Source organism: Musa acuminata, chromosome BXJ3-4, assembly GCF_036884655.1.
Source record: "Musa acuminata AAA Group cultivar baxijiao chromosome BXJ3-4, Cavendish_Baxijiao_AAA, whole genome shotgun sequence".
Classification (NCBI taxonomy): domain Eukaryota; kingdom Viridiplantae; phylum Streptophyta; class Magnoliopsida; order Zingiberales; family Musaceae; genus Musa; species Musa acuminata.
In genome coordinates this window covers 43,281,325-43,293,155 of record NC_088352.1, presented here as the reverse complement: position 1 = coordinate 43,293,155, position 11,831 = coordinate 43,281,325, and the positions used below count along the sequence as shown (strand labels likewise).

At 41.9% G+C, this 11,831-nt stretch overlaps 3 protein-coding genes across 4 annotated transcripts; 2 read left to right on the top strand and 1 right to left on the bottom strand.

The window, feature by feature from the left end:
- Nucleotides 1–1,188: 1,188 nt before the first annotated feature.
- Nucleotides 1,189–1,735, top strand: LOC103983459 (transcription factor ILI3-like). Its single transcript, XM_009400672.3, has 2 exons — nt 1,189–1,377; nt 1,469–1,735. The coding sequence occupies exons 1-2, from the start codon at nt 1,276–1,278 to the stop codon at nt 1,622–1,624; spliced, it is 258 nt and encodes an 85-aa protein (XP_009398947.1). The 5' UTR covers nt 1,189–1,275; the 3' UTR covers nt 1,625–1,735.
- Nucleotides 1,736–3,768: 2,033 nt separating this feature from the next.
- Nucleotides 3,769–5,024, top strand: LOC135634832 (sphinganine C4-monooxygenase 1-like). Of its 2 annotated transcripts, none has more exons than XM_065145482.1 (2): nt 3,769–4,174; nt 4,283–5,024. In XM_065145482.1, the coding sequence occupies exons 1-2, from the start codon at nt 3,977–3,979 to the stop codon at nt 4,856–4,858; spliced, it is 774 nt and encodes a 257-aa protein (XP_065001554.1). In that variant the 5' UTR covers nt 3,769–3,976; the 3' UTR covers nt 4,859–5,024. The 2 variants fall into 2 exon arrangements, with proteins under 2 accessions (XP_065001554.1, XP_065001553.1); XM_065145481.1 differs by having other exon boundaries at nt 3,773–4,201.
- Nucleotides 5,025–5,878: 854 nt separating this feature from the next.
- On the bottom strand, nt 5,879–11,684 carry LOC135637101 (probable apyrase 6). Its single transcript, XM_065149500.1, has 9 exons — nt 10,973–11,684; nt 10,658–10,770; nt 9,922–10,029; nt 9,450–9,504; nt 8,666–8,728; nt 8,537–8,593; nt 7,309–7,406; nt 6,892–7,088; nt 5,879–6,438 (listed from the first exon to the last, which is right to left on the bottom strand). Exons 1-9 carry the CDS (start codon nt 11,520–11,522, stop codon nt 6,180–6,182), a joined length of 1,500 nt encoding a protein of 499 aa, XP_065005572.1. The 5' UTR covers nt 11,523–11,684; the 3' UTR covers nt 5,879–6,179.
- Nucleotides 11,685–11,831: the final 147 nt, after the last annotated feature.

Here is an 11,831-nt window from a genome sequence, read left to right as displayed (position 1 = left end):
TGGACCTCGATTCATAGACCATGTCACCCAACTCCAATTATTCAAAAAGTTTTTCAAGTTAGAACATCATGTGACTTTAAGCGTAGGGATTTGATTTTATTCGAATAAAAAGACTAAGACTAAATAAATAAGAGCTCCTCAAAAAGAGGGGTAATAACCTTTTCTTAGGATTCGGATAATTTGTAGTGGCCCCTATAAGTCAAAGAAAATAGGATCAGGGCTAAGAGAGATTGATGATAGATTTATATCTCCATATTTCATTTCTATGAAGTACTATTATAGGCGAGGGCATATAAAATTGATAATTACGAGAATTTATCGTGTCAAGATTATCTTCTAAAAGATCTTAGTACGATTAAATTTTATTTTTATTAATCGATAATCTTAATTAAAATCCAGATATATAATATAATATACGTTACCCAACGTATAGCTAGCAGTTTAACTCATCCAACGTGGAGAATTATAATTCGTTGCCAATCGAAACTTAACAGTTACTGTTACATCATCTGTCTTCCCCGCAGGTTTAATGGCCTTCACCCTTGAAACCTAGTGGCCCTGTGCTTTAATGCGTCCTGCAACTACCAAGCCAACTACCAACTGACCAACCTACCTCCATTTGTGACATCAGTACAAGGTAAACCGGACCTATTTAATGGTCTGTGAGCCTCAACTCCGGCCGGCCGAGTGAAGCGGGCCACTGACGTCGCCTCTCCGCCGTCCACCTCCATATGGAGAGGTCATGATGTGGGCTACCAAAGCTTGCATGATATCTTTCCCTGTGTCCTTGATCGCCATTATTCCCTGTAGTGTAGCACCGAGTTGTGCTCACGTTGGATTGTTTGATGTCTGAGGACAGGGACAATCCTGCAGATCCACAAGACATGGCGGCTACTGTAAGAACATGGAAAAGAGGAGGCGTGCATTCAAAGCAAAAGGGACATGGAGCATCTTCCAGGTACAAAGTGAAATGGTTAAACAGCCAGCACTGCCGCCATGCTTCATAGGGGTTGAGGTTTCTCTTGTTTTACCTGAGTTGTAAGGAATGCATCTGTTCGACAAGTGAGGGTGGAAACACTTCCTGCCTCCATCGGCCACCATGGGTCAGTGTTAAAGAAGATGGACCCTGTTTCGTTGACATGGTGATCAGACGTGTAGGCCATGGAGCCTTTCCTACTAATACTCTAACGAGCTTGGCTTCCTGAGATCTTCCTAGCTACATTTCTTCTTCCCTCCCTAGCGAGACCATAGCTAGAGAAGAAGAGATACAGCAACATGTCGAGCCGCAGATCGAGGATCACCGGCAAGGAGATCAATGAGCTCGCCTCTAAGCTGCGGTCTCTGCTCCCGGAGTCTCGCCGCAGGAACATGAGCCGGGTAATCGATCAAGACCCAAAACGCCACCTCGGCCTCCTTTATGTTTGCCTGCGTTTGACGTAACAACGCATGCATGCATGCATGCACGCAGGTGTCGGCGTCCAAGTTGCTGAAGGAGACATGCAGCTACATCAAGAGCTTGCACCGCGAGGTGGACGACCTCAGTAGCCGCCTCTCCGACCTGATGTCGACGATGGAGACCGACAGCCCTCAGGCCGAGATCATTAGGAGCATCCTCGGCTCCTAAGTTTAGCCGATCTAGTGTTGTATTATGTAGACGATCTCAGGGACTTCCCTGGCTGTGCCTGTCACCCTCTGTAATATGTATTAACAGCATCCAGTAGCATTGCTTGTGCTTGATGGCGTTTAATGGTTTGGTTTGAGTTGCTTTTGATAAGATAGCAAACACTACTAAGATCAAAGCTACTTTGGCCTAAAGATGTGAAGATGACGAAGGCAAGAAGCATGGCGAGCTCAAGCTGGTGGCAGTACTGGAAGAGACGATAGCTCGACGGGGAGGGGCCGGCCGGTCCCACCTATACTGGACGACCGTCACGTCTGGAGGACGTACGTCAAGTGAATGGAGAAGTCAGCATGCAGGGAGACAGGAGAATTGAAGACGCTCGTTCGATCAACATCAACATCACTCCTTCCTTGGTGGAGGAATTAATGACGTCCCCAGTCGCGTGATCTTTGCTCCTTTGGCTCCTCAATGGATTTAGTTGGGTGAAGCGCGCAGTAGCAGAAACAGGTACCAGTTCGCAGGTAAACGCAGTTGCGCCATCAATTACCTACGTAGATGTTAAAGAATATTCACGCGGGAAGGAGATTAAAAACAACACTAAAAATAATTTGGTGTTTTTAAAATATTTATTGAGTTCAATATATATTTTAATACTTTAGATTTTAGGATTGAATTGGTATGATCTTATATACGTAGTGCTACTAATTTAATTCAGACTATATATATATATATATATATATATATATATATGTGCGCGCGCGCGCGCTTGTGGTGCGTGTGTGTGTGTTTGTGTGAGGGAGAGAGAGAGAGGAGATTACATTTCTATGAAGTTCCATGTATTGATAAGTACGAAGAAGATCTAAGTCCATTTTGAAGTAGCAAGTGATCAGGAGAACTGGACAGATGTTGAAGGATGTCCCGGACGCATGTCTTCTTGTTCTTCCTACCATGATAGTACACTCCATTACTCTGACCCTGATAGACAGTAAACAATACAGAAGAGAAGACTGTAGCAAGCCGTTCATTGTTCTTCTTCCTTGTTGAGACAAAGGAGAAGACCAAATCAAGGGCCTTCTACACAAGAATCTGCCATATTACAATTTGGATTCTCTTCCATGGACTCAAGTTGGACCCAAGTATCATTGGTTTGATGTTGGTCCAAACTAAGAAGACCCACCAAGAATTTTGAGGTCTAAGATCAGAGGTCAAAATATATCTTTTATTAAATAATTAGTTTACCTTAAGAAAAATCAAATTTTCAACTACACTATTGTGACCTTTAGCAAGTTTTTTTGTGATCAATGGGCTCACATTTGTGAACTTTATAATATATTGATTTGCTTTCCTATATCCTCCATTTTTACTCTCACAAAAAACAAAGAGAACCCATTGGTCACCTAATCTCAATGTGATAGGTGCATTGTCTGTTTATTGTAATAAAAAAGGTTAAAAAATAAAAATAAAAATATTTTTCTTGAGATTTGATCGATTGTATTTATAAGAAAAATGCTGTAAGCTTTCTTGTGGTTTCAAATGCTTATAAATGGTCCCAACCCCTCGTATTAATTTGTCGAAAAATATTCATGTATGAGATGATCAATTGGGGAGAGTTCAAATTCGTAAGCATCTTGTGGTGCGATTCATCTCCATTCGGTCGAGTCACAGCTTGATCTAAATAACCTATTTCATCTAGCCTAAACACTTTCCTGATTAATTCTCATTCATTCAAATCAATTTTGATGAGATCCTGAGTTCCAATGGTGTTTTGCATCTAAACCTGAGGAGGAGGAGGAGGAGGAGGAGGAGGAGGAGGAGCAGCAGCAGCAGCATTTTTTCCCCTAAACTTGCTTCTTTAATGTGCATCACCGGCAAACAGTGGGTGCTCAATCAATGTCGGCCAACCTGCATTGAGATGTGTCCACTATTTCCATGTTTGCAGAATTATTGAGGAACACCTACTACCTGTACAATCCTCCAACCCCCATCAGCTTATTATGCACATAATTATTATCATCATTACTTCCAATAATCATCCACCGCTTCTTTAGATTGATAGAATTGCTGTCTCTTTCATCATCCTCAACGTTACAAGCTGTTCAATCATACATGTACACACGTACTCCACATTTGTTCTGCTACTGCTACTGCTCACATCTTGTTCATTACTTGGCTGATTTCAACGTGCACAAGCACTAAGATATGAGAAGGAACATCATCTGTCCTTTGTTCTATATAGACCACCATATACTACCTCGATATCCCCTTGACACACATGCACAATACATGTCCGACCTCACCCACCAGCGTTCGTGCTAGTCACTCTGCAACTCCTTGTGAGCTTCCACTGCCGCTGCAATGGACCGCTTCCTTTCTTCCGACGAGATATTGGCCACTGTAGTGCCCGTCGTGGTTTACTGGGCGTACTCCGGGGTGTATGTGATGCTCGGCTCCGTCGACAGGTACCGCTTGCACTCGAGAAAGGATGAGGACGTCAAGAACTTGGTCTCCAAGCGCGACGTCGTCAAAGGGGTTATTCTGCAGCAGCTCGTGCAGGTTGCTGTCGCAGTCCTCGCCTTTAAGGTAGTCGTAGTAGTAGCACACAGCATGACTGCATCGTCCGTGTGTGTCCGCTTCATGGCGAGCTGGGTGTTGTTTCTGTAGATCAGCGGAGATGTTCACGGTGCGGGCGGCGCTAACGGTGGCTCCACTTCATGGCTTGTGCTCGCGAGGCAGTTCGTCGTCGGCATGTTCGTCCTCGACACATGGCAGTACTTCTGGCATCGGTTCATGCACCGCAATAGGTTCCTGTACCGCCACATCCATTCATGGCACCACCGCCTCGTCGTGCCCTACTCCTTCGGAAGCCAGTACAACCACCCAGTGGAGGGCTTGCTCCTGGACACCTGCGGCGGCGCGCTGGCGTTCGTCGTCTCCGGCATGTCGCCGAGAACCTCCATCTTCTTCTTCTCCTTCAGCGCCATCAAGGGCATAGACGACCACTGCGGGCTGTGGCTCCCCGGGAACATCCTGCACCTGTGCTTTTGGAACAACACGGCGTACCACGACGTCCACCATCAGTTCTACGGCAACAGGTACAACTTCTCGCAGCCGTTCTTCATCACATGGGACAAGATCTGCGGAACTCACATGCCTTACAAGCTGGAGAAGAAGCCCGGCGGTGGTCTCCAAGCCCGGCCGGCGATGCCTTACACGAGATCGAAGAGTTCAGTGCGATAACGCACTGTAGCTATCACTTACTCTCGTCATCGTCTTCATGCTTGTCGATATGATCGCGGGTGATTCCTCGTGCAGTCAGTGGCACATCAGTCCAATGACTGCTTATATTGTTTCTCTTAAAAAGAATAATTCCAGTGTGCTTGACACCTCTTACGTCAATTTTCACTGTTTGGACCACCATTACCGCTGAGTGAATGCAGAAACACCGTCATGGAGGGCACAAGGCGATGTTCTAACATTCTGCAGTACTTCATGCACCGACCTCGTTCTCTGCAAGAATAAGCCCTGCTGATGATGGCTGTCATGGAGGAGAATGCACTTATCCGGGAACAGGTTCCTTCAGAAAAGATGGGTGTTGTCTAATTCTCTATCATAGTTGAAGATCTAAGAGGAACTTTAATATTTCCTGACTTGTCAACTACAAAGATCTTTGTTTCGATCTGGAAAGGACTAGCACACTACATATATATATACATAGTTTGCAAGGACATAGCAGCTCAAGAGGCTACTCTGTCTCCTGCCTTACCGTGAAGGCAGATCCACCTAGTGGCTGCAACCATCACCAAATCCAACATCTTACTGCATGAAACCCAGCATTATGATTTCTCATGGAAGTGAACAAGATGTTGCCAAATTGCACGCAGTCTATATTCTTAGGCAATTTACTGTGAAGTGCATTACATTCAGCTTTTTACTGCATGAGTGTCAATCTTTCTTAGATATTAAGGATCAATCTTTCTTCTGTTTCATTTGGTATATATAATCAAGTATTAGTGTCAGAACAGAAGTTTAAGAACACATAAGGGCGCAGAGTATTGTTTACCTCTTGTATGATCCCCCTCCAAACTCTCTCATTCTAAATAGCTAACCCTAATCTAAGAGACCATAGTTGATGTTGACATGACCTAACTGGTGGACCCCACATTTCGGGTTGGTGAGCGAGAACCTACGGCAGAAACCTGTGGGGCACAACATTTCCATGCAAACATACTTCATATCAGTGATAAGATCCACATGGAATGGAGACAATACTCATGGCATCAGGTTTCTATTTATTTCTTCATATACAAAGTTACCAAAAAAAAACAAGAATGACCTTTCACAATAGAAGTACAATCCCTTCTTGAAACAATAACAGTTCATTACTAGAGAGCAATAAAGAATGTAATATAAATAACCGTGCACAAGAACTGTGATTTCTCAACGGACATGTAAGAGCAATGTGTACACTGGCCAACCCTTATGGTTTCCAATTCTATGGAAGAGCTCACGTTTGGTAAGACTAAAGTTATATTAGATAAGCCCTTGGTAATTGGCATCATTAACTGGCACGGGTAATTATGTAATGACCTTTCTCCAAGTCGTATATAGTCTTCATTCGGGGACGCCTCCATTTGGACACCAACCAAGCAGTCAAAACCAGCAAAGCAGAAGCCACAAGAAGCAGCAACACTAAGTCGCCATGGATCATGGCTGTCACCCAGCCCGCATTTTCTGAACTCTTTGTCATACGCTGCACAATATAAGCTCCCAAAGCCCAATTGATTTCCACGTCTCCCACCTGATTTGTGTACTCAATCCTGCAGGAGATTTGAGAGCATCAAGATGTTTGCAAATTGATAAAGTGGGTCTACTACACGAGACACTGTAGATAACACGTGGTTAGACTTAAGTGCTCTTGTAGATAATATTTTAACACATACAGCACAGTTTGTATCCTTTTCCTGCTTCCATTTTGTCTTCAAAAGGAAGATTTTTATCCTCAATAATTTTTTGTGTGACAATGTTGCTATCTTTTAATATTTAATCAAGAAGCCATAAGCATTTTGTTGAATTAGAACATCAGAATACATCCTGAAGATGGAACTTCTTTCAACATAAATTGCAGCATATGGACTATTTGCGGCAGAGAATTTCAAGTCAAATGACATAAATCATACAGCCAAATAGTTCTAGTATAATTGTGTCGATTCACCTAGAATTCTAGAAACATGGAAAATGAAAATTCTAGAAACACTCGAGACTGTGCATACCTCTTATCATCCAGAGGAATACCAAAACTGTCATGTAGTAGCGCCACTATATATGCTGCAGAGAAACAATACTGAGACAGGTCTTCCTCATCTGCAGAATGATACTTCTTTTTAGTCTTTGACCAGTCTTGTTCACAATATTCCTCCCCAGCATGCATCATTTCGGATAGTGATGACGTTGGACTCAGACCAAAGAACTAAAATCATTTAAATGAAAAAACAATTAGATTTTTCAGATCAGAGACTCCAAGTGCAAAATCAGGCTTCCTAAGTGCCCTACAGGACATCTCTAGTTTTTGCCAGTTCTAAACCTTATATACAAATGGTAGAACACCAGTGTGCAAGCAGGTCTTGGATGACTAAATTATGATAAAGTCTGATACATAACAAAAATATAATTTTTGAAGAGCTACAAACCTTTGAAGTGTAAAAGAAATTTTCAGTTGCTATGAAGTTTCCTTGCATCTTAGGTATGAAAGTTGATCCCAAGTGGCACAGCTGATAGAGGCAATTATCTGAAGATCACAAAGATAATCTAGCAGTCTAGCTTAAAAATTGAAATAAGGAAGTACCAAAATATGTCCAGATCATACAAGACTGAATAAAAATTCATCATAAATACTTTTACGTGGTGTTGTTACGAGTGTACAAATTTTCTAAAGTAAAAATATAACTATGGCGATTTCAAAAGCAAAAATTTGATTGGAAAAGGCAAGGTGAATGAGGCTAAGGATATAATTGTCCCCATCATCGCCCGGTTTGACCAAGTGAATGACAGGTATTTATTGATCCCTTGACATGGTAAATAAAGGTCCTGCTAGCTTAAGAAAAGCGACAGAGAACTGGCAAATAATCAAACAACTTGGCTCTTCCAACCCTGATTTCTTTTCTCTAGCTTCCCCCCCTCTTCTCCTTTGTCCTCCTTTCCGACAACCTATGGTGGCAAGACAATGGAGGAGGTAAAACAATTGAGTGAACCTCAAACCTTTAAAGCCCTAATTTGAACCTGAGTTTAGGGGCTCAGAATCACAAGCAACATTTCTAGAGTGATGACAGAATTTATAGCACGAAGCAGCTCATTAGACAAAGGCATGTCACGGATATAGAACTGTTAGTGTTAAAGTCAGTATAGGGGCCAATAAATGCCATGCAGTGGCTGTCTTTGCACAGGTGGCTTCACAGCATAAGGTCCCCATCATATGCCATGGTAGTCACAAGTGCCCTCTTCATTCTAGCACTGCCACAGCTGCTTAATACATTTCCAAAATAGATTCTCAAATATAAGTGTAAACTTTCACCACATAATCAAGACCGTGGCCCACTGCTACTTCATTCCCGTCAAACAAATCTTGATTGGTTATTATCTGTATTTATATGAATTTCACTTTTCAATAGCCAAAAATATGAACCACATATGTGGGTGCATACTAATATGCATAACTCTGTAGAACAGTCTACAAGGATTCTGAAGACATGAAAGATGTTAGAAAGGAACAACAATGCGGCACAGGATTTTAAAATCTGAGTTATTTATAATCAATCACCATATGCATGTTACCTCAGGTGAAAGGAAAGGAGAAAAAATACTTCATATAAAACACACGCATTGGACATGATATAGAAGAAGCAAGAGCAATCTTGCTACCTTTTTCCTTTTGCAGCAGACTTAATGCAGTGGACCTACATTCTGAAAAGTTGCCCCCTGCATGTAAAACCAGTTTATGGTCCAGATATGTATTGATGACATCAGGGAAAAATGCTAATGATCACTCACCATGAGAATATCCTTTAGGGGAGCAGGGATCGACAAGAGTTCCCTCCTGTCTAGACACGTCAGCTGCACAGAGAAAAAATATGCACCATTCAACATAATTTAATCGAGTCTTTTTTAACATCAGTGGGACCTTGCTGAATGTTGTGTTGGCAGTTAAATGAGAGTTCCTCTTTTCACATTCCCTAGAAGCTACATATTCTTTGTTAATCAATCTTATAAAGCTAAAGGTACTTCCTTGGATTTACTAGAAAAAAAATAATCTTTTCAGCTGTTAAATTGCAGAAGAGTGAATTTTTTTCAATTTTTTGACTCACATGTTTAATATTATACGCCTCTTGATTCAATAAAAGCCTCATAATCAAAAGTTCAGCACATAGAAAGAAATAGAGTGCAGCCAAAGAGATTGCTCTTACCTATCTACATTAACTCAACATTATGCACTGGAGAAACTAGTCATATCAATAGCATTCAGTTAGGCAGAAATAAAGTTTCCTATGCCACTGCAAACAATTGCTAACTGCTACCTAATTGCTAATCGATTTTATCAAGAAACATCAATGTAGATTTCAAAGGCACCAGTAAACTTTGTCCCTACTGAAGTGTGTGAGGTTTAGCAAAAAAAAGAAAAGAAAAAGAAACCCATGTTATCCAAGTTCCTTAGCCAATTATTTTATCTTGATGCACTCATTTTCACTTCGGACAGAAGATTACCTGTGTTAGTTAGTCCTTGGGCTACATCTACACCACTTTAGTGTAAAGAATACTGAGATAGCTAAAAACTTACATGTTTTTATGTCCCTTGAGTTAAGCAATTTTCGTAGTGACTCATGAGCAGCATTCTGCAAAATGCATGAATCAGATATAAATTTATGTCAAAAAATCAACAAGATAACCATCATTTGGGTTTGTCTGGAACTCAATTATGGAGCCAACCATCATGCATTTATACATCATTGATATTTTCCTCAACCTCTACTGAGACATTATAGTAGTTAGTGCACCATTGCAAGTTGATAGATCTCATGTTCAAGTCCATATGAAAGTGTCTTATACATTATTTAATGTAATGAATGAAAATTATTTTTATCAAAAAGATTAGTATTTTCCTCAGAATCACAGCAGAGAAAGAAAATGGAAAGTGACTTATAATGATCTAAATCATGCAAAATGAGTTTGCTATTATAGATTTCTTGTGATATTGCATATAGGATTCATAAATACTTTCATGAAGGGGAATAAATACTTTGGCATGTCACCTGTCCAAAATGGAGAAAGCTGTTACTGTAGAGATTATATGTGGTTTTCCCAAAAGTCAGCATGCGGGAGAACTCAGAAGGCAACGTTTCACTTGAAACAAATGTCACCTGAAACAAAACAATTTTTTAGCAATAAAGATTTCTATCTCCAATAGAGAAAACTAGATCAAACATGACAGTCCTATGTCTAAAATAACAACAATGTTCTCAGAAATATGCCCTTACACAATTATATTTGACTACCAATATATTAGAGACTCAATTAACCACTCACTCAGCTATTAAGAGAGGAATATGCATAATCAGTTTTCATAATGCCTCTTGAGTGATACCTCGATTCTAGCTCGTTGGCATCCTACTTATAACAACATATTTTATGACATGGAAAAGGAATCCCCAAGATGTCTACATTTGCAATCGTCAGTTACATCAATTTATACTTAATTAACATTTCTTTATTTGAAGCTGAAATTATTGTGCAGTTAAACATTTAAGAGTTTGTAGATAGCCCATTTAGTTTAGATTGTTTGATTCTAAAAAGAAATTAATCAAATCACAAAAGATTAAGGTTGAGGTTAGATCTCTTCACAGGATGATTTCTGCAAGTTGGTTGCAATCTATCATATCATTAACGTATTCTCAATAACTCCACAATCTGCATGACTTCATATGACAAAAAGTTCCAAACATTGAAAAATAACACCAAGATGATTACAAAAAATTCCAAAAGTTTAACCTGTGCAGAAGCTCCGCCGAGTTCCATTATGCCAGTGGTCTTTTCAGGATCACCACCTAAACTACCAAGTGCATAATTTGCAGCAACCCAAGCATAGGTTCCTTCATCAGACCCTGTGACATATATTTACGTGGATCATAATGACATGAATTTGTTACTTGAATTCAATAGAATAGCCAGATGCAGAAACCAACAATAAATGTCCTTTGAGAAGACAAAATGTATAACGTATCAAGATCTAAATATTCATATTTGCTGCATAACAATTGAGAGCATATGAGGAAAACATCCCGTCCGAAGAAATTGATCAAATACCTGGTATCACAGTTGCCCATTCATTTTTGAATCGGAAACCCGATAGCCGCAAGACCCGCCTGCAAGACTCCAGAATCCTCTCCCTCGGCCCCATGTCGACCATTCTCAAGCCCGCGGTCGCCATTAGCCTGACTTCCGTATGCCTCCACCGGTCCTTCGCCACTTTCCCCTTGGCGAACTCCAACAGCTCCTCCAACGACGCCCCGGCTCGCTCCGGATCCCCCGAGAACGCCGACAGCCCCGGGGTCACCCTCATCACCGCCATCGACCCGGGAACGAGTGACGGAATGGCACCCGACTCCCCCTTCGATCCGAAGACGTGGATCCGAGTGCCAGAACTCCCGGCGTCTATGATGATCCCAAATCGAAGAGGAGGAGGCGGGCTCCGGGAGGCAGCGGCGAGGTACACGAGCACGACGAAGACCACCGACGAGGCGATCGAGAGCCATAGGCTCCGGCTGTGGGGCTTTTGGGCAGAGGACGGGTTCTTGGCCGGGAATGAGAAGAAACGGGCGGCGGGAGGGCGGGTCGGGAACTTTGGTGCGTCCATGATAGGCACCACCAACCAGGGATCGGGCGGCGGAGGCAGGAGGCAGATCTAGGCTTCCCCTTCCACCGCCTGGAGGTCCAGCTCCGCCGCCACCACGAACACCACCTCGACCCCCTCCTTTCGCCGGCGAGGTGAAGAGGCCGTCGGGATTTTGGAAAAGGTCTTGTTTAATGCTGCTCCTCCGTCCGCCTTTCTTTCATATGGCCCGGTCCACACAGGCCCAGAGGTTCATTGTATCTAATTACATTTATGCCATAAACTTAGAAAAGGATTTATTATCATCAAAACAGGTATATATACGTATATATA